This window comes from Leucoraja erinacea, chromosome 13 (genome assembly GCF_028641065.1).
Source record: "Leucoraja erinacea ecotype New England chromosome 13, Leri_hhj_1, whole genome shotgun sequence".
Classification (NCBI taxonomy): Eukaryota; Metazoa; Chordata; class Chondrichthyes; order Rajiformes; family Rajidae; genus Leucoraja; species Leucoraja erinaceus.
Window position 1 is genome coordinate 912562 of NC_073389.1, and position 22669 is coordinate 935230.

At 45.1% G+C, this 22669-nt stretch overlaps 2 protein-coding genes across 3 annotated transcripts in view; both read right to left on the reverse strand.

Moving 5' to 3' along the window:
- si:rp71-68n21.9 (kelch-like protein 13) overlaps nt 1-4417 on the reverse strand; it is a 44000-nt gene extending 39583 nt beyond the window's left edge. Inside the window, exon 1 of the mRNA XM_055644245.1 lies at nt 4041-4417. The gene's annotated coding sequence lies outside the window, so the exon portion shown is untranslated. The remainder of the gene's footprint in view (nt 1-4040) is intronic.
- Nucleotides 4418-14341: 9924 nt separating this feature from the next.
- LOC129702514 (uncharacterized) overlaps nt 14342-22669 on the reverse strand; it is a 44103-nt gene continuing 35775 nt past the window's right edge. For both annotated transcript variants that reach the window (XM_055644246.1, XM_055644247.1), the window contains exons 10-13: nt 19452-19823; nt 19040-19207; nt 15731-15978; nt 14342-15115 (exon numbers count right to left, since the gene is read on the reverse strand). In XM_055644246.1, coding sequence (XP_055500221.1) covers nt 15023-15115; nt 15731-15978; nt 19040-19207; nt 19452-19823 — 881 coding nt within the window. In that variant the 3' untranslated portion in view covers nt 14342-15022. The remainder of the gene's footprint in view (nt 15116-15730; nt 15979-19039; nt 19208-19451; nt 19824-22669) is intronic.

Here is a 22669-nt window from a genome sequence, read left to right on the forward strand (position 1 = left end):
ACAATGAGCAAACATCTAGGCGGGTGATCATTGGAGCGACTATAAGGCGGACATGTGATATTTCTTGTCGGCTCCTGTGGTCAGATAGGAGAAGGGGGAAGAGACTGATAGTGTCTGATTCTATTTTTAGTAGGCTTAAGTTACGCTTTAAACCCGCAGTTACAAACTAATTACTGTGGAAGGACATCCAAGGTCCAAGGAAGTCTCAGACATTGGATTTATACAATGGTTGGCACGGTGGTGCAGCCGGTAGAGCCGTTGCCTCACAGCACCTGAGACCCAGTTCGATCCGCACCTCGGCTGCGGGAGAGATATGGGTGGAAGGGATGGGGTGTGTCTGTGTTGAGTTTGTGCATTCTCCCTGTGGGTTTTCTCCGGATACGCCAGTTCCCTTCCACATCCCAAAGATGTGCAGGTTTGTAGGTTAATTGAACTCTAAAATTGTTCCTGGTGCGTTGGGAGTGGATGTGAAAGTGGAACTGGAACTAATGTGAACGGAGGGCGGATCGATGGTTAGTGGGTCAAAGGGCCTGTTTCCTTGTAGTTTATCTCTAAACTGAAGTAACTGATGGCAACGTTTCAAAGAGGCCCAGTATTTTGGTTTAATAAAACACTTGGACAGTTACATGATTGCAAAGGTTTTCGAGGAATTTGAGCCAAATGCAGGCAAGTGGGGCCAGCATAGATGGGGCATATTGGTCGGTATAAATGAATTGGGCCAAAGCGCCTATTTCCGTGCAGTGTGCCTCTCATGGGATCATTTAACAGAAATGGTTAGAACAGCAGGGTCTAATGAAGCCGTCCAAGCAAAACCTTGACTGCATTTGTTGTTGATTGTATGACCACATGCTGGGTGGAAATAATGCCAAAAGGGTTAACTCTTCAAAACTAGTTTCTCCTGACCGCGGTGAGCTACTTTCAGCAAGTATCAGGCATAAGCAAGAGGATGTGGTTCAGATTGGCCAACTAACTTTTCCATCTTCATATAATACCTACTAGTTACCACTACCTACAATCTATTTCACAGCGGCCAACAGCAACTAAACGCAAGTTTGTCTTCCCTAAAATTATCTGGAAATGTAGTTATGTTTTTCGAAGGAGCATTGAACATGGGGAGGACAATATTACTCTGGAATTTTGAGTGGTGTGGTTTTTATTGTGTAGTTCCTTCCAAAAGTCTGATGAAGGGTCCTGACTTGAATCGTCACCTATCCATGTTCTCCAGAGATGCAGCCTGACCTGTTGAGTTACTCCAGCACTTTGTGTCCTTTTGTGTATTACCAGCATCTGCAGTTCCTTATCCTGCTCCTCCTCTCTTCCAAATTTCTTCCCCACCTCCAAAGAATCAGTGTGAAGAAGGGACCTAATCCGAAACATCACTTATCCGTGTTCTTCATAGATACTGCTTGACCTGCTGAGTTACTCCACCATTTTGAGTCCTTTTGTGTATTAACTAACATCTGCAGTTCTTTTGTTTTTATTTCTCTCCTTCCAAAAGCTATCATTTTTGTGGCGTTGCTAATATCTGAAATGTGTTTGCATGTTCAGTAAATTTTCAATAATCGTTCTGTGCTGTCTTCTTTGAACATCTCAGAGGTGTAGCTGCAGAGACTCTCTCTCATTGCAGAGCACCAGGCTCAGTCCTGAACTTAGGCACTATCTGTGTGGAGTTTCCATGTTTTCTCTGTGATTGGCTTCTTTTAAATGTTCCATTTTCCTTCTCCGATGACAACATTTATAGACAATAGGTGCAGGAGTAGGCCATTCGACCCGTCGAGCCAGCACCGCCATTCAATGTGATCATGGCTGATCATCCCCAATTAGTACCCCGTTCCTGCCTTCTCCCCATATCCCCTGACTCCGCTGTCTTTAAGAGCCCTATCCAGCTCTCTCTTGAAAGTATCCAGAGAACCTGCCTCCACCGCCCTCTGAGGCAGAGAATTCCACAGACTCACCACTCTCTGTGAGAAAAGTGTTTCCTCGTCTCCGTTCTAAATGGCTTACCCCTTATTCTTAAATTTAAATTAAATTAAATTTAAAAGACACTTGGGCAAGTATATGATAGGAACGGTTTAGAGGTATGTGGACATAACCCGAGCAGGTGAGACAAACTTGGATGGGGTATCTTGGTCGGCATGGATGAATTGAGCTGAAGCGATGTGCTGGCGTTGGACAGAGTCCAGAGGAGATTTATCAGAATTATCCCAGTGTGATTGGTATTTGATGGCTCTGGGCCTGTACTCGCTGGAGTTTAGAACGATGTGGGGGGACCTTATTGAAACTTACTGAATAATGAAAGGCCTGGATAGAATGGATGTGGGGAGCATGTTTCCACTAGTGGGACAGTCTTGGACCATATGGCACAGCTCAGAATAAAAGGACCTACCTTTAGAAAAGAGAAATTACTTTAGTCTGTGGAATTCTTTGCAACAAATGGCTTTGGAGGCCAAATCATTGGCTATTTTTAAAGCAGAGATTGGTAGGTTTTTGATTAGTAAGGGCACCAAAGGTTATGTGGAGAAGGCAGGGGAGTGGGGTTGAGAGGGAAAAGTAGATCAGCCACGATCGAATGGCAGAATAGACTCGATGGGCTGAATGGCCTAATTCTGCTCCTATGACATGAACTTATGAAGGGCCTGTTTCTGTGCTATATGACTTTATGAACGCCATGGGGAAAGTAGAATGAATGAAGGAGCTTAATTAATATCTTTTAGGAATGTTATTGCCTGGGAAAAGAGAAGGGTCCTGACCCGAAACGTCACCCATCCATGCTCTCCAGAGATGCTGCCTCACCCGCTGAATAACTCCAGTACTTTGTGTCTTCCTTTGGTAAACCAGCTTTTGCAGTTCTTTGTTATTAAATGTTACCTGTCTACAGGTACTGTCTGAATGAATGAGTATATTGTACTCTCTGATGAAGGGAGAGTATTTCAGCTGAATGCAGGAAAGACTTACAGACACAATTCTTTCCAGCTCAGTTATTTCCAAAGCAGTAAGGTGTTGCTTTGTTGACAGCTTGTAGATTGGCCGTGCACCCTCTATATATGGAGGAAAATGGAGCACCCGGAGGAAACCTACGCCTCACAGGATGAACGTGCAAACTCCACACAGACAGCACCTGAGATCAGGATAAAACATGTCTTTGGTGCTGTGAGGCAGCAGCTCTACCAGCTGTGCTGCCCTAAAACTGCCCTGTGCTGCCCTCAAACAAATTATTTATTTTGTTTAATATAAGTTTTTTTGCTTTGGATTTTGAAGAGGCTGCAAACTCATCTGTTATTGAATACTCACAAGAATTTATAATACAGTACGATTTAGTTCAGTTTTACATTAAATAAATATCAGCCTGATGCACTATGCTGAGGGCAGCACAGTGGCACAGCTGATAGAGCTGCTGCCTCACAGCGTCAGAGACTGCGGTTGATCTTGACCCTGGGATTACTGACTGTGTGGAGTTTGCGCAGTCTCCCTGTGACCGCGTGTATTTCCTCTGGGTGCTTCAATTTGCTTCCAAGTCCTAAAGACGTGAGGGTTTTTAGGTTAGACACAAATGCTGGAGTAACTCAGCGGGACAGGCAGCAGCTCTGAAGTGAAGGAATGGGTGACGTTTCAGGTTGCGACCTTACTTCAGACTGTTGGCCTCTGCACATTGTCCAAGTGTGGAAGGAGTGGATGTGAAAGTGAAATAATGTAAACCGAGTGTGAACGGATAATCTATAGTCTGTGTGGACTCAGTGGGCCGAAAGGCCTCCTTCTGTGCTGTATCTCCAATCTAAAATCAAATGTATGTTGAAATATTTCAACTGTTGCCAATAGCATTGAGCATAGAGTCATAGAGTCACATCCATCTCATCTATGCCGACCAAGATGCCCGATCGAAGCTACTCCCATTTGACTGCATTTGGTCCACATTCCTCCAATCCTTTTCTACCCATGCAGCTGTCCAAGTATCTTTTTAACAGCATTGAGCAAAAGCACATACAAATGTTATACTTATTATGCAACTTGCATACAATAACTAAATCCACAACATTACTTACCGGTGATGGCCAATAAATAAGCTTGAAAATACTACTTCGGATCGGCAGGAGAAAAGTCTTCAGCTTATTTCTTAAATAGGACTCTTCCCCTCGAAACTGAAGCCGTGCAATGAAGGTTTCGAACTGTGTATACGCCTCTACCAAATGCAACACTTCTCAGCACAGCCCAAGTTCCGATGCAGAGCTGTGGCTTGTGACGTCTGACTGTGTTGTTACGGTGCTAAAGCCACAAACCATCAGAGTATGCAGCAAACTTGTACCTTGGTGCACCCCCTTCATGGGCACAACAGGAATCATATCCGCAGCCAGGAAGTTGGGTTTGGTTGAGAGATACAGCCATTCAGCCCATCGAGTCCAGGCCAATAATCAATCACCTGTTCGCATTAGTTCTGTGTTATCCCACTTTTTCATCCACTCCCTACACACCAGGGCCAATTAAAGGATGCCAATTAACCTACAAACCAGCACGTTTTCGGGACATGGAGGCCACAGGGAAACGTACAGAGCACCTGGAAGGAAGCCATGCGGTTATAGGGAGAATGTGCAAACTCCACACAGACAGCAACCGAGGTCAAGGATCGAACACAGCTCTCTGGCGCTGTGAGGGAGCAGCTCTACCAGCTATGCTGCCCTCAGCATAGTGCATCTTACTGTTCTCTTAGTCATTCTAGAGTTGGGTCACTTTCCAGGTGCACCAGGCATCCATATGAAGTGGGGCAGCAAGTTGGTGCAGGTATTAGAGCTGCTGCCTTACATCGATAGAGACCAGGGTTCGATCCTGACCTTGGGTGTGACTGTGTGAAGTTTGTACATTCTGTGGGCTTCATTCGGGTGCTCCAGTTTTTCTCACATCCGAAAGATGTACAGTTTTGTAGGTTAATTGGCCTCTTTAAATTGTCCTTATAATGTAAGGAGTGGATGTGAAAGTCGGATGACATAGAACTAGTGTGAATGGGTGATCGATGTTCAGTGTGGACTCGGTGAGCCGAAGGGTCTGTTTCCAAGCTGTATCTTACTATTATTTCAATTAATGAATCAATCAATTATTTATTTGTATTATTGAACTAATGTGCTTGCAAATCGGCCACGTAAGAATGTCATTGTTCTGTTACCAGTGCATGTCACACTTACACACTTTTGACCCTTGAGTAAAGGATCAGACAAGTTAAGGACATTTTAAAATCCATTTCTTTTCAGCCTGTTTTTTGTTTCTGGTTGATCAATGTGAATGGAACCCTAGCACCAACAGGGTCTGTTTCAATACTGTTTATTTCAAATCAATCTAAAAGAGGCAATGAACCTCTACAAATGTAAAAGGTCCAACATTGCATTTTAGTCTAGTTTATTGTAACGTGTACTGAGGTACAGCGAAAAGCTTTTGTAGCGTGCTATCCAATCAGCAGAAAGATAATACATGATTACATTTAGTGCAAGGTAAAGCCAGCAAAGTCCGATCAAGGATAGTCTGAGGGTCACCAAAGAGGTGGATAGTGGTTCAGCACTGCTCTCCGTTTTTGGTCAGATGATTCAGTTGCCTGATAACAGCTAGAAAGAAACTGTCCCTGAATCTGGTGGTGCGCGTTTTCACACTTCTATATTGCATGATGGGAGAGGGGAGAATAGACAATAGATGCAGTAGTAGGCCATTCGGCCCTTCGAGCCAGCACCGCCATTCAATGTGATCATGGCTGATCATCCCCAATCAGTACCCCGTTCCTGCCTTCTCCCCATATCCCCTGACTCCACTATCTTTAAGAGCCCTATTTAGCTCTCTCTTGAAAGTATCCAGAGAACCGGCCTCCACCGCCGTCTGAGGCAGAGAATTCCACAGACTCATCACTCTCTGTGAGAAAAAGTGTTTCCTCGTCTCCGTTCTAAATGGCTTACCCCTTATTCTTAAACTGTGGCCCCTGGTTCTGGACTCCCCCAAAATCGGGAACATGTTTCCTGCCTCTAGCGTGTCCAAACCCTTAATAATCTTATATGTTTCAATAAGATACCCTCTCATCCTTCTAATCTCGAGAGTGTACAAGCCCAGCCGCTCAATTCTCTCAGCATATGACAGTCACGCCATCCTGGGAATTAACTACGCTGCACTCCCTCAATAGCAAGAATGTCCTTCCTCAAATTAGGGGACCAAAACTGCACACAATACTCCAGGTGCGATCTCACTAGGGCTCTGTACAACTGCAGAAGGACCTCTTTGCTCCTATACTCAACTCCTCTTATTATAAAGGCCAACATGCCATTCGCTTTCTTCACTGCCTGCTGTACCTGCATGCTTACTTTCATAGACTGATGAATAAGGACCCCCAGATCCCGTTGTACTTCCGGTTTCCCAACGACGCCATTTAGATAGTAATCTGCCTTCTTGTTTTTGATACCAAAGTGGATAACCTCACATTAAACTTCATCTGCCATGCATCTGCCCACTACCCCGACCTGTCCAAGTCACCCTGCATTCTCATAGCATCCTCCTCACAGTTCACACTGCCACCCAGCTTTGTGTCATCTGCAAATTTGCTGATGCTACTTTGAATCCCTTCACCCAAATGTATATTGTAAATAGCTGTGATCCCAGCACCAAGCCTTGTGGTACCCCACTAGGCACTGCCTGCCATTCTGAAAAGGACCCGTTAATCCCTACTCTTTGTTTCCTGTCTGCCAACCAATTTTCTATCCATGTCAGCACCTACCCCCAATACCATGTGTCCTAATTTTGCCCACTAATCTGCTATGTGGGACCTTATCAAATGCTTTCTGAAAGTCCAGGTCCACTACATCCACTGGCTAACCCTTGTCCATTTTCCTAGTCACATCCTCAAAAAATTCCAGAAGATTAGTCGAGCATGATTTCCCCTTTGTAATTCCATGCTGACTTGGACCGATCCTGTTACAGTTATCCAAATGTTCGGCTATCTCATCTTTTATAATTGACTCCAGCATCTTCCCCACCACCGATGTCAGGCTTACTGGTCTATAATTCCCTGTTTTCTCTCTCCCACCTATCTTAAAAAGTGGGATAACTTCCAATCCACAAGAACTGATCCTTAGTCTATAGAACATTGGAAAATTATCGCCAATGCATCCATGATTTCTAGAGCCACTTCCTTAAGTACCCTGGGATGCAGATCATCAGGCCCTGGGGATTTATCAGCCTTCAGTCCCATCGGTCTACCCAACACCATTTCCTGCCTAATGTGGATTTCCTTCAGTTCCTCCATCACCCCAGATCCTCTGGCCACTACTATATCAGGAAGATTGTTTGTGTCCTCCTTAGTGAAAACGGATCCAACTCTCTGTTCAACACATCTGCCATTTCCATGTTCCCTATAATAAATGCACCTTTTTCGGTCTTCAAGGGTCCAACTTTGGTCTTAACTAATTGTTTCTTCTTCACATACCTATAGAAGCTTTTATTGTCCTCCTTTATATTCTTGGCCAGCTTACCTTCGTACCTCATCATTTCTCCCAATATTGTCTTTTTAGTCATTACAGAAGAGGGGGTGGCCAGGGTGTGACCCGTCCTTGATAATGCTGCTGGCCTTGCCTAGGCAGCGTGAGGTATAAATGGAGTCAATAGAAGAGAGGTTGGTTTGTGTGATGGTCTGGGCAATTTGCTGCAATTTGTCACCGGGTGGCGCTGTAGGCGATGGCAGCTTCGCCAACGGTCTGTGGCTTTTTGTCTTTTTTGTTATTTTTAGTGTGTTTTAAAAAGTATGTGTTAATGTTCTCTGGTTTGTTTGATGTGGGGTGGGGGGGAGGTCGGGGGAAACTTTTTTCAATCTCTTAAATTGCCAGAGATGGGATTGTTTTCTGGATCGAATCTCCGGTCACTCTGCAGCCTAACATCATGGAGCTGGAGGCCTTGCTCAAGACTGACTTTGAGCCCCATCGCAGGGCCGTGGACTTACCATCGGAGCCTGCGATCCCTTGCCTGGGATTGACGCTCCAACCGTGGCTTGTGGATTTCAACATCGAGGAGCTCGCAGTACGGGTAGAGGCCGATGTCGAGAAGCTCCAAAACCGCAGTTCGACCAACCCCAACCCGGGATCTGATCGCCCGGCGCGGGGAACTGAGATCCCTCCGCTGCGGCAGCTTGATCACCCCGACGCGGAGGGCCTGACCGCTGGCTCCGGGAGCCAAGGTCGTCCCGACAACGGAAGGCTCAACGCCCCCGACCGCGGGAAGAGATTGAACTTGTGAGGAACGTGGAGGAGTCACTGTGGTGGATGTTTACGTTAAAATGTATTTTGTGTGTTTTGTTGCTTTTTATTGGTATGACTGTATGGCAAATCAAATTCCTCGTATGTTGCAAAACATACTTGGCTAATACAGTATGATTATGATTATCATTGTGGTAGGGGTGGAAGGAAAAACTGGAAGAGGGGAGAGGCTGGACAAAGCCTGGCGAGTGATTGGTGGATACAGGTGAGGGGGGTTGTTCAAAGGCAGTATCTCGTGAGAAAATGGATAGTCCACGTTTCACGTCAGCACCCTTCTTCATTTGAAGAAGGCTCCTGAGCAAAAGTGGAGCTCATGTAGACTATGTCCTTCGTGGTCATACAACAATGAGGCATGGGAATTATTTGGAACAAACACATTTTGGTTGCGGACAGGAGGTACGCAGTGTTGGTAGTTCTTATCTTCTACTGCAAGCTCGCCACATCAGCCAGTGCTGCCCTGTGGTGGATTTCTTGTCATCTGGCTTGTAGCTCACTCCTTGATGATGGATGAACTGTACAACATGCAACAGGTGAAGGTGAGTTGGAAGGAGTTTGGGTGGACTGTTGAGCAGCAATCTGCTAGAGCTACCCATTGACTTCTACAGATGCACCATAGAAAACACACTATCGGTTTGCATCACAGTTTGGTTTGGGAACAGCTCTGCCCAAGACCGCAAGAAATTGCAGATTTGTGGATGTAGCCCAGTCAATCACACAGACCAGACTCCCCACCATTGATTCCAACTACACTTCACGCTGCCTCACGATAGCAGCCGACATAATCAAAGACTTGTCCCACCCCGGTCATTCCTTCTTCTCCCTGTTCCTGCCCAGCAGAAGGTGCAGGATATTGCACAATGGTGGCACCATATATTCAAGAACATTTACTTTGGTCTGCAATGCCTGTGCTAGAAAATCCTTAAAATTATTTCCAAAAAGCAGCAGAGGAAGAAATGTTCATCCAGCATGTTGAAATGTTTTCAAATATTATCATTGGGCAAACCACAGAGTACAGAAAGGACTCAGCGGGTCAGTTGCATCTGTGGAGGGAATGGGGACACGTTTCGGGTCGTTACCCTTCTTTAGACTGATTGGAATAGGGTGGAAGGCAACATAGAAATGCAAGTCCTTTCATTTTTAACAAATGTCAACTGTAAAAGATTTATTAGTTCTGAAAATAAACAAAATATAAAATTCACACTGACTTTTGACCGTATACCTGAGACCAATTTATAGGACACGTTTAAACTCACAATGCAATTTAAAGTTGTATATCCTGACCTTTGCAAAGAGTACAATAAAAACATTTTTATTTACAAAAGTTTGCAAGTATTAAAATATTCAGTATAAACAAAATAATTACTTTCCCACTTAGTTTGACGTAGCGTTGAAAAAAAGATGAGTGTAATTATATAGAATGTTTTGAGAATCCTCTTCAGCTCCATGAGGTTGAACTCTTCAGTTACCTTACATACATAATAAACACCAGATTATCAAAGATGGACATAAAATGTTGGAGTAACTTCGTGGCTCAGGCAGCATCTCTGGAGTAAAGGAATCGGTGACGTTCAGGTCGAGACCCTTCCTCACAGGGATTGAAATTAGCGGTTGCCCGGTTGCCAATGGCAACCCACAGACCCGCGGGGCAACCTAAAAGCCATGCCATTTTGCCCGGCTTGGCAAGGGAGCCCCCTCTCTCTTTCTCTCTCTCTCTGACACTCTCCGTCTCCGCCCGCTGTCCGTGTGTTGGGTCTCCGCCCGCTCCTCGTCCGCCGGCACGGCCGGCTGCCTTACACATGCGCACAACCACGGCCAGCACCAAAGATCCTATAACGAAGATCTTTGACCAGCACATCATCGGCCATGGTTGTGCGAATGTGCCGCCCTGCACATGCGCAGTGCCACTGTAGCTGGTCGGCCACTTTCTCCCTCCCTTTGCATGGTGGGAGATCTGGCTGCCATTGCGGTCCACTCGCCGCGACCACTGAAAACCAACGCAGAATCACTCGCTGGAGCTGGAGTAACTCTCTGAAGTAACTCTTGCTGCTTGGTTTCCTGGTCCTCCAAAAATATTCGAAATGGAATTTAAATATTACCACCAAACTCTGAAAAATAACAGCCTATTGCATTTTATCTATTTATTTATTGTGTATATATATATATCTTGACCTCTTTTGGCTCGCTGTGCTGTTATTTCCGAGAGAACGCCGTCACCTACAGCCGTCATTTTTGGCCACCTCGCTCAGAGCCCCCCTCCGCCTTCCTGGCCAGAGGATATTTCCCATCGATGAAAAATCAGAGAGATATTAATGTTTTTAAATAATTTGCCATTCTCTCTGCTGCCCCTGCAGGTGGTAGGGGGAGGGATTATAAAACCAGGAAGTGGTGTGCCTCACTCAGTCTCTGCAAGATGGAGGAAGCCGTCACGTCTCTCTGAGCTCTGAATAACACTGAACACATGTCGACTCAACTGTGAGTGCCCTTAATGTGGTTTGAAAATGAAAATATTGTTGAAGTAAAAATGCACTGCTAATGAAGTAAAACATGCACTGCTAATGGTTGTTAATGTTTAAAAAATGTTGAAAATCTCTGAAAAATGGGGGAGGGAGAGGTCACAACTTTGAGCTGTGAATCAATTGAACACACTGAATGTCTACTGAACTGTGTGTGGTGCTTTGTGTGGTTTTATGGTGGTTTCACCTTGCTTGAAATGGTATGAAACTGCATTTGAATGTGGTGTTGTTGCACCCTGCATGAAATGGTATGAAACTGCATTTGAATTTGGTGTTGTTGCACCCTGCATGAAATGGTATGAAACTGCATTTGAATGTGGTGTTGTTGCACCCTGCATGAAATGGTATGAAACTGCATTTGAATTTGGTGGCCTTGCACCCTGCTTGAAGAGGTAAGAAACTGCACCTGAATTTGGTAGCTTTGCACCCTGCTTGAAATGGTAGGACAATGGATTTGAATTTGGTGGCCTTGCACTCTGCTTGAAATGGAATTTCAAGGAATAGCCGCGAGTCAACTGCCAGCCCACCAGCCGCGAGTGAGCTGCCAGCACATCGGGCTTGAGGGACTGAGCTGCCACCCCAAGAATCCACTCTAATGAAGTAAAAATGCACTGTTAATGAAGTAAAAATGCAGTGCTAATGGTTGTTAGTGAGATTCTCAAAAAAAGTTGAGAATCTCTCTCCTGTCAATCACACCATGAAGACCAGACCTTTTCCGGTGGAAGGGGGAGGGATTATAAAACCCGGAAGTGTGGGTGTGGCTCAGTCTCTGTATGATGGGGGAGGGAGAGGTCACAACTCTGAGCTGTGAATCAACTGAACACATTCAGTCTACTGAACTGTGTGTGGTGTTTTGTGTGGTTTTATGGTGGTTTCACCTTGCTTGAAATGGTATGAAACTGCATTTGAATATGGTGGTTTCACCTTGCTTGAAATGGTATGAAACTGCATTTGAATATGGTGGCCCTGCACCCTGCATGAAATGGTATGAAACTGCATTTGAATGTGGTGTTGTTGCACCCTGCATGAAATGGTATGAAACTGCATTTGAATTTGGTGGTCTTGCACCCTGCTTGAAGTGGTTGGAAACTGCACTTGAATTTGGTGGCGTTGCACCCTGCTTGAAATGGAATAGTCGTGAGTTAACTGCCAGCCCACCAGCTGTTAGTGAGCTGCCAGCAAATCAGGCTTGAGGGACTGCGTTGCCACCCCAAGAATCCATTTGGCCCACAATGTCCATACTAGCCCTCTGGAGACCAGTAGTCCCTGCAGCCAACAACACCCATACCAGCGCTCCAGAAAGCCGTACCCCCCCCCACTGGCCACCAATATTGGAATTGGTGGAGAGGTTAAATATTGCGTTGGGGGCCCAGCCCTCCCGTGTGAACATGGGACCCAACGGGTATGGTATATAGACACAGTGAACTTTTATTTCCGGTTCTGTATTATGTTTACATATTCTGTTGTGCTGCAGCAAGCAAGAATTTCATTGTACTATTTGGGACACATGACACTAAAACTCTCTTGACTCTTGACTTGGACTTAAACAAAAAAAGGTTCTGGAGGAAAAAAAGTACTACCTTAAATTTAATTGCGTCTGGTTGGGTGAAGACTATCCCATGCTTTAATTGTGCGGGGGAACTCGATAGAGCTGCCAGCAACTCTGGATAGAAGAAATTGGGTGACGTTTCGGGTAGAGGCCCTCCTTTAGATTTCCTCTGGTTTTAGTGTTTTAGTTTAATTTAAAGATACAGCGTGGAAACAGGCCCTTCGGCCCACTGAGCACTCCGATCACCGATCACCCGTACACTTGTTCTATCCCACACATTAGCGACGTAAGTCAAGAGTCAAGTGTTTTATTCTCTCATGTCCCAATGAAATCCTTACTTGCAGCAGCACAATAAAATATGTAAACAAAGTACTCTGTAAACAATGTTATCAATGAGAAAACAAAACAGCTTATATTTATATATAACTATCTATACACATGCACACGCACACGCACACAATTTCCTTTGTTGGATTAATAAAGTTCTATCGTATAGTATTGTGTGTGTGTGTAGGAAAGAACTGAAGATAGACACAAAAAGCTGGAGTAACCTAACAGGCCAGACAGAATCTCTGGACAAAAGGAAAATATTAGGTTTTGGGTTGGGTCTGAAAAAGGTTCCTGCACATCTTTGGAATGTGGAAGGAAACAAGAGCACCCGGAGAAAACCCATGCAATCAAAGGGAAAAGGAGCAAGCTCCACACAGACAGCACCCATATTCAGGATCAATTCCAGGTCTCTGGCACTTTTAGGCAGCAACTTTATGGCCAATGTACTGCCCCATAGTCTTGAACTGAATTAAAACATACAGTAGCTGTACAGGGGGACATAGCGTCACTTAGAGATTTAAGACTGAAAATGGATAGTTTATTTTATTTAGTAACCAAAATTATCAATGTATAATTTTGTGTGTGTTGGAAAATAAAATATAGTGGCACAGCTGGTGGACTTGCTGCCTCACACGCCAGAGATCTGTGTTCGATCCTGTCCTCGGGCACTGTCTGTGTTGAATTTGCACATTATCCCTGCAAGCATGGAGGTTTCCTCCCACTTCCCAAAGACCCATTGGCTTTGTGGGTTAACATGTCTCTGTAAAATTGCCCCTAATGTGTAGAGAGTGGGTGAAGAAAGTGGGATAACAGAACCTGTGTGAATGGGTAGACGAAAATGCTAGAGAAACTCAGCGGGTGAGGCAGCATCTATGGAGCAAAGGAAATAGGCGACGTTTCGGGTCGAGACCCTTCTTCAAACTGATGTGGGGGTGCAGGGGGTGGGAAGAAGAAAGGAAGAGGTGGAGACAGTGGGCTGAGGGAGAGCTGGGAAACAGAGGAGAAAGCAAGGACTACCTGAAATTGGAGGTCAATGTTCATACCGCTGGGGTGTAAAATGCACAAGCGAAATATGATGTGCTGCTCCTCCAATTTACGGTGGTCCTCACTCTGGCCATAGAAGAGGCCCAGGACAGAAAGGTTGGATTCGGAATGGGAGGAGGAGTTGAAGTGCTGAGCCACCGGTAGATCAGGTTGGTTATTGCAAACCGAGCGGAGGTGTTGGGCAAAGCGATCGCCAAGCCTATGCCTGGTCTCACCGATGTAGAGCAGTTGACACCTAGAGCAGCGGATGCAGTAGATGAGGTTGGAGGAGGTGCACATGAACCTCTGCCGCACCTGGAAAGACAGCTTGGGTCCTTGAATGGAGTCAAGGGGGGAGGTAAAGTGACAAGTGTAGCATTTCCTGCGGTTGCAAGGGAAAGTGCCCGGAGAGGGGATGGTTTGGGTGGGAAGGGACGAAATGACCAGGGAGTTACGGAAGAAGCGATCTCTGCGGAAAGCCGACAGGGGAGGAGATGGGAAGATGTGGCCAATGGTGGGATCTGTTGGTAGACAAAGCTGGAGAAAATCAGCAGGTGAGGCAGCATCTATGGAGCGAAGGAATAGGCGAAGTTTCAGGTCGAGACCCTTCATCCGACTGATGTTTGGGGGGGGGGGGGGGGGGGAAAAAGAAAGGAAGAGGCGGAGACAGTAGGCTGTGGGAGAGCTGGGAATGGGAGGGGAAGGAGGGAGAAAGCAAGGACTATCAGAAATAGGAGAAGCCAATACCGCTGGGGTGTAAACTACCCAAGCAAAATATGAGGTGCTGTTCCTCCAATTTACGGTGGGCCTCACTCTGGTCATGGAGGAGGCCCAGGACAGGAAGGTCAGATTCAGAATGGGAGGGGGAGTTGAAGTGCTGAGCCACCGGGAGATCAGGTTGGTTATTGTAAACTGAGTGTAGGTGTTGTGCAAAGCGATCGCCAAGCCTGCACTTGGTCTCACTGAGGTTAATCATACGCTGAATAATCCAACCAGAATTTTGTTTGGAAGTGGAAAGAAATAATAGAAATTGCATTCATTGCAACGTGTAAAAGGAGATGAGATACTGTATTGTAATTTTGCTACATGTCATTGTGGTATGTATCATGTCTTGATTGGTGAATATGTTTAGTTTGTGACTTTATTTGAAGCAGAAATAATATGTGAATGCTTCATTGACCATAATTTTGACTGGTAACTACGCACTTCGTCCGAGCACATTATCGCACGCATCATGCAAGCCGTCTTAAATGACCACCTAAACTCTCATTTGGCAACTTAAAAAGCTGCCGAGGTTGCCCGGCTGGCAACAGGGGGAAAGGTTAAGCGAGAGCCTTGCCTCAGAATGCCAAATCTGTATTCCAACTGCTCATGGCATAATATGCATTATCCATTTCTTCTGCAGAATGTTCAAGATTCACTTCAGTTTGTATCTGTGGTACAGAATAAAAACAATTAGCAGTCTGTTAGTTCCCAAGTATTAGCGTCATTAACTCCATCAACCACTTCCGTTGGGTGGAAGATATAGAAGCATGAAAGCATGCTCAGGAACAGCTTTCCCGCTTTATCAGGCTTCTGAACGGTCCTTCCAGAAGCTGGGGTACTGACCGATTCACCTCTACCCCATTGCAGACATTGGACTTTGTCTCTGGAACTGATGCTCTACAATACTGCACTCACTGATTGGATCGCATGCAAAACAAAGCTTTTCACTGTACACACGACACAGCGGTAAAGTTGCTGCCTTACAGTACCCGAGACCCTGGTTCGATCCTGAGGACGGGTACCTTCTGTACGGAGAGTGTACTTTCTCTCTGTGGCTGAGAATTTTCCACATTCTCCGGTTTCCTCCCCCATTCCAAAGACGTACAGGCTTGTAGGTTAATTGGCCCCGAGTGTGTAGGATAGAACTAGTGTGTGGGTGATTACTGGTCAGCGTGGACTCGGTGGGCCAAAGGGCCTGTATCCATGCTATATCTCCAAACAAAACTAAACCCAAACCTAAACCTACACTTTTTTTTAAAGTTAGCTCTCGTGTCTTCACTCACCTTTCTAGTTATTTCGTTGGAAGGATCCTCGGAACAGAAGAAGCGAAGGAACATTCTGCAAGTATCTTCTCCTTTGTCAAGCATGACTCTCAGTAATTCACGATTCTTCTCTTGGCTGGTCCTCCTAGATGAGATATTGTTCACCTCCTCTTCATTCAGATGCTTCTCATAAAGCTTATCCACTACAGGGTTGTGAACGCCTTCTCCCATTGTCTGGACAAATTTGCTGAAGTTTTTGTGCAACCAATCTGATGAAGAACAACAAAAAATAAGCAAGTGGGTAAATTAAATGGTGGCTCCAGAAGGTAAGTGATTGGTGGACACTGCCTGGTCCATCATAGGTACTGACCTCCCCACCATTGAATGGATGGATCTTCAGGAGGTGCTGCCTCAAAAGGCAGCCAGCATCATCAGAGACCCAAGTCACCCTGGCAACACTCTGATTTTGCTCAAACTATCGGGAAGATGGAATAAGATTCTGAATATCGTGATCGTCAGGTTCCAGAACAGCATAGATTTATGAAACAAAAATCATGCTTGACTAATCTTCTGGACGTTTTTGAGGATGTGACAAGCAAAATGGATGAAGGGGAGCCAGTGGATGTAGTGTATCTAGACTTTCAGAAAGCCTTTGATAAGGTCCCGCACGGGAGACTGGTGACTAAACTTAGAGCGCATGGTATTGGGGGTAGGGTGTTGACGTGGATAGAAAATTGGTTGGCAGACAGGAAGCAAAGAGTAGGAGTGAACGGGTCCTTTTCAGAATGGCAGGCAGTGGCGAGTGGAGTGCCACAAGGCTCAGTGTTGGGATCGCAACTGTTTACCATATATATTAATGATTTGTAAGAGGGAATTAGGAGCAACATTGGCAAGTTTGCGGATGACACAAAGCTGGGTGGCAGTGTGAACTGTGAAGAGGATGTTAGGAGGTTGCAGGGTGACCTGGACAGGTTGAGTGAGTGGGCAGATGTGTGGCAGATGCAGTATAATATAGATACATGTGAGGTTATCCACTTTGGTGGCAAAAACAAGGAGCAGATTATTATCTCAATGGGGTTAGGTTAGGTAAGGAGGAGGTACAGCGAGACCTGGGTGTCCTTGTACACTGGTCACTGAAAGTTGGCGTGCAGGTACAGCAGGCAGTGAAGAAAGCGAATAGAATGTTGGCCTTCATAACAAGAGGATTTCAGTATAGGAGTAAAGAGGTTCTTCTGCAGTTGTATCGGACTCTGGTAAGACCACATCTGGAGTATTGTGTACAGTTTTGGTCTCCTAATTTGAGGAAGGACATCCTTGTGATTGAGGCAGTGCAGCGTAGGTTCACGAGATTGATCCCTGGGATGGTGGGACTGTCATATAAGGAAAGATTAAAAAGACTAGGCTTGTATGCACTGGAGTTTAGAAGGATGAGGGGATATTTTATAGAAACATATAAAATTATAAAAGGACTGGACAAGCTAGATGCATGAAAAAATTTCCCAATGTTGGACGAGTCCAGAACCAGGGGCCACAGTCTTAGAATAAAGGAGAGACCATTTAAGACTGAGGTGAGAAAAACAAAAAAAGAGAGTTGTGAATTTGTGGAATTCCCTGCCACAGAGGGCAGTGGAGGCCAAATCACTGGATGGATTTAAGAGAGAGTTAGATAGAGCTCTAGGGGCTAGTGGAGTCAAGGGATATGGGGAGACGGCAGGCACGGGTTATTGATCGGGAACGATCAGTCATGATCACAATGAATGGCGGTGCTGGCTTGAAGGGCCAAATGGCCTCCTCCTGCTCTTATTTTCTATGTCTATTTATTATGCTTCTTCTCAACAATTATCAGGTTCTTGTACACTGCCTCTTTAACACCACTTCCTCAGCCTCTATGATCTTCAGGAACAGCTTTTTCCCCTCTGTTATCGGGTTTCTGAATGATCCTTCCATGTTAGAGTACTGGCCGATTCGCCTCTACCCCATTGCGGACATTGGACTTTGTTTATGGAACTGATGTGCTACAATGCTGTGAACTATATACTTTGTATCTTCCCCTTTGGTCTACCTATTGTATTTGAGTTTGTCTTGATTGTATTTGTATAGTATATGTATAGTATTATCTCATTTGTTTGGACAACATGCAAAACAAAGCTTTTCACTGTACCTCGTTACACGTAACAATAAGAAACCTCAACGTAGACCATCTCAATGGCATCTTTCCTGTAGCAGGGTAATCAAAACTGATCACAATACTCCATGTGTGGAGTTATGCTAGGAGATCAACTAGTACAGCAAAGTTTACTTTCATTAATATGTAGCAGCAAGGAACTGCAGATGCTGGTTTAGAAGAATAGACACAAAGTGCTCTAGTAACTCAGTGGATCAGACAACAACTCTGGAGAACATGGATACGCAATGTTACCTGAAGCATCAGCATTCAATGTTCTCCAAAGCTGCTGCCTGAAGTGCTGAGTTACTCTAGCACTTTGAGACATTTTTTATTTTGATTAAATTGCTTATATATATTGCATATATTGATTATTAAATGACTCCATTCTTAAATCTCCGCCTATGAGCTATTTTTTAATATCTGCTGTCCAACGAGGTGCTGTGTGATTAACTGCATAAAGCACAATATATAAAACCTACCAAGTCATACACCAAGCCCCCTCACTGTTACACACTGCACAGTGCCAGGATTAAAGTCATCTCTAATGTCACTGCCCCTGACAGAAACCTCTCAGCACAGCTGAGGGCACCTTGACAATGGAAGTAATTTAGACTTTAGAGATACAGCATGGAAATAGGCCCTTTGGCCCAGTGAGACTGTGCCGACCAATAATCCCCTTGCATAGCTCTATCCTAAACAACAGGATTTTTTGTGTTTTACCAAATCTAATTAACCTCCAAACCTGTGGGAGGAAACGAGCATCTGGAGAAAACCCAGGTGGTCACAGGGAGAACATACAAACTCTATACAGACGGCACCTGTAGTCAGGATTGAACCTAGGTCTCTGGCGCTGTGAGGCAAGAACTCTACCATTGCACCACTGTACCCACCGAAGTTTAGTTTGGTATTGTCATGTGTGCCAAGGCACAGTGAAAAGCTTTTTTGTTGCCGCTATCCAATCAGCAGAAAGACTGTATGGTTACAATCATGCCGTCCATAGTGCGTAGATGCAGGATAAAATAAATAATGTTTGGTGCAAGGTGAAGAGCTTTGCATGGTTTTTTCATTCTGTACAATTCTCTTATTATGAATGAAGTTTATTTTGAAATGAGACAAATATCAATCCATCAAATGAAAGTTGCAGTGGTGGTCTAACTTCTTACCTCTGCACGATTTGTTTTTCGAGGTTGAGTTAATTGCTGTGGTCAAATTGTGAACCTCATTCCTCAGCGCATCTAGCGCCTTCTCTTGTTCGATAAACTGGTGGTATGTCTTAAAGTACACGTTACTAATTCTCTCCTCCAAGGACTTTTCCTGGGAGGTTTTTTCATCTGTAAGACAAAAACTAAAGAATTAATTTGATACTGCAAATAATTTGAAATGTTTTATACAATTGGAGAGACTGGTTTAAACTGAAGTCCATGAAAAATGTATACATGGATTTTAGTAAGGCTTTTGATAAGTCCTGTGATCACGCGTCAGCATGGACTTGGTGGGCCGAAGGGCCTATTTCCATGCTGTATCTCTGAACTAAATACACACAGGGTATGGAGTTACCTCAATTTGATGACCTACCGATGCACTTGACAAAGACCAGCATGACGATCCAGAAGAGACGGTGAATGCTAATTGTGAATTTCTCTATTAAATCCTCGGACATGGTGGAGCCATCAGACAGGCGTTGAAGATTCTGAACGTCACGTATGGCACTTTCTGGGACAGTGGGCTGAGCTTGCTGAAACAGTTGGTAAGTGTCCAGAGTTTGGATGTCCCTGTGGTCGATGGGCTGGGCTGCCGTGTCTAACATGCACTGGATGACGCAGCACTGCAGGATCTCTCCCACCTTCTCGCCAACTGTTCTGGCCTCAACGTCATTGCTGTGTAACTTCCTCAGCAGTTCACAAAGCTCGTTCCCCAGCTGCTTCCCTTTAGCAAAGCAACGTGCCGCTGGAAGAGAATAGGGAGAAGTGATGAAACTCTGATAAAGAACAACTCCAATCACAGGTCTCTGACCTGAAGCATCAATTAAACATTAAAGGGCCTGTCCCACGAGGATGCAACTGCATGCGGCAAGCGCGAACAAACCGGAAGCGGGGGCCGCGCGGAGGTCGAGTGATCCCGTGTACGAGTTGACATGAAGTTCGAGCGAAGTCCGCGGGAAGTTCGCGCTAGGCGTATGCCGTCAAGATGCTGCGTACGGCGTCGAGACGGTGCGTACGCCCGTCGAGGCGGTGTGTGCGGCCTCGATGCGGCTGCGGGCCGGCAGGCCGTTGCCGAGCAGAATTTTTGAACAGTGTCAATTTTTCGGAGCCCCGCGCGATGTCGGGATCAGCTCCACACAACTCCAGTGATCGAAGTGGGACCGGCCCCGCAAGGCCGTAAGGCTCAAGCGACCACGTTAGGTCGCGCTTGCCGCATTACAATAGCCCTCTTTTGCATAATCCACTGCCTAACCACCATACCCTTGTAGGCAGCCTGAATGGTAATGGTTGCATACCTCATTGACTGATATTGCACACACTGGGAATTACCTATTTTGCATGCTTTATACCATCTCTGGATCAAAATAACTGCATGTCGCATAGCTCTGTAGTGGACCCTTGCTCAGTAACCACGGAATGAAGCTTGCAGATTGACTATAGCCGCTTTTTGCATCAAGAAATGTTTTCTTGGAATGTACATCATTAAGAATTACTTAATATGATGTGCTGCCCTGATTTTCTCAACCAATTCTCTGGCTTTAATCCCGCGGTAGAAGGCCTGAATACAAACCACTGCTTTTCTCAAACTATTATAATGCCTCACGTGGACATCTCTTATCTGGCAAGCTCGGTATCGTTGCTGTACAGCAGTGGCAAACCAGCATAGTTTCTTGAAATACTGACGCTGTTTATGCATCTGATAATAAGTCTGTATGACCTTGGCAGATTTGTGCATGCACAATTGCTTTCGAGCAACCATTCTTTGGTAGGCAGCCGATCACTTTCCATTTGAAGGTGTGCCCTATAATGGGTTTGTACTATTATAGCTGCCAATATCATTGCCCTGTATGGACGGTATACTCTGTGCATTCTAAATGCTGCTTGTATTACTGTTGCTGCCTTCTGTTTGTTCCGGATCTCTCTCCGTACCTTCATACCCCTTCATGCAGCTTGAATAGTTAGGGTTGCTCTCTGGATGGCAATTTCCCTTTTCATTTGACGCGTGTCCTTTGCACTTGACCTTTGTCCTTTGCACTTGACCTTTGTCCTTTTTCACTTGACCGTTGTCCTTTGAGGTACTCCCTGCCCTCTGAATGGTGGCCGATTAGGAAAAGGGGAGATGCAACGAGACCTGGGTGTCATGGTACACCAGTCATTGAAAGTAGGCATGCAGGTGCAGCAGGCAGTGAAGAAAGCGAATGGTATGTTAGCATTCATATCAAAAGGATTTGAGTAAAGGAGCAGGGAGGTTCTACTGCAGTTGTACAGGGTCTTGGTGAGGCCACATCTGGAGTATTGCGTACAGTTTTTGTCTCCTAATCTGAGGAAAGGCATTCTTGCCAGAGAGGGAGTACAGAGAAGGTTCACTAGACTGATTCCTGGGATATCAGGACTTTCATATGAAGAAAGACTGGATAGACTCGGCTTGCATTCGCTAGAATTTAGAAGATTGAGGGGGGATCTTATAGAAACTTACAAAATTCTTAAGGGGTTGGACAGGCTAGATGTAGGAAGATTGTTCCCGATGTTGGGGAAGTCCAGAACAAGGGGTCACACTTTAAGGATAAGGGGGAAATCTTTTAGGACCGAGATGAGAAAAACATTTTTCACACAGAGAATGGTGAATCTCTGGAATTCTCTGCCACAGAGGGAGTGAGATGTGGCCCTTGTGGCAAAAGGTATTAGGGGGTATGGAGAGAAGGCAGGTACAGGATACTGAGTTGGATGATCAGCCATGAATGGCTGTGCAGGGTTGAAGGGCCAAATGGCCTACTCCTGCACCTATTTTCTATGTTTCTATGTTTAGTTCATGCTCCTTGCCTCTGGATGCCATTGGAGGTTTTGGCGAGAAATGAGCTATTAATGCCTCCTTACACTCCTCGTACGTTTTGCCCGTGGGCTTTTCTGGCTGCAACAATGTACGCAAAGTGTGATAACCCTTCTCTTCCTAAGCCTAATATGAACCATGCTCTCTTCTTCTCTGCTGCAGTGATATAATTGGATACAAGCCTCCAAGACTTCGGTCCATTTCTCAAAATTACACCCAGAATCTAACTGGGGCACCTTTCCTACAATTTGAAAAGCCATGCTACCTGTTGCTATTCAGGTGCACTATCTTCTGTTCTCTCACAGTGTTTTCTGCACTGGACTTAATCCTTTTACACACTAAGAAGTGATCCAGCCCACTGATTACTAATTCTTATAATAATATTTATACTAATAACCAACATTTCATGTTAATAGCCAACTAGAACATTTTAAACCATATTCCTTCTATGCACACAGATTTACTATTAATAACAGTGAACAATGCATTATATTCAACCAGTCCCGCTTTTACTGTAAGGGAATAGTGAATAATGCATTACATTCAAACAGTGCTTTTACTATGAAAGAATTCACTGGTCAGGCTTGTCGGCCTATGGACTCTGGTGCATCCTCGACCTCTCTGACTGTCCCCACTGTTAATTTTATACTCAATACTTCGACCGATGAAGGCAAGTATACCATATGGCCTCTTTACCACTCTTTCTCATTCTATAAGTCAGCCTTCTGCACTCCAAGTCATATAATCCTTGCCAGCCCAGCCGC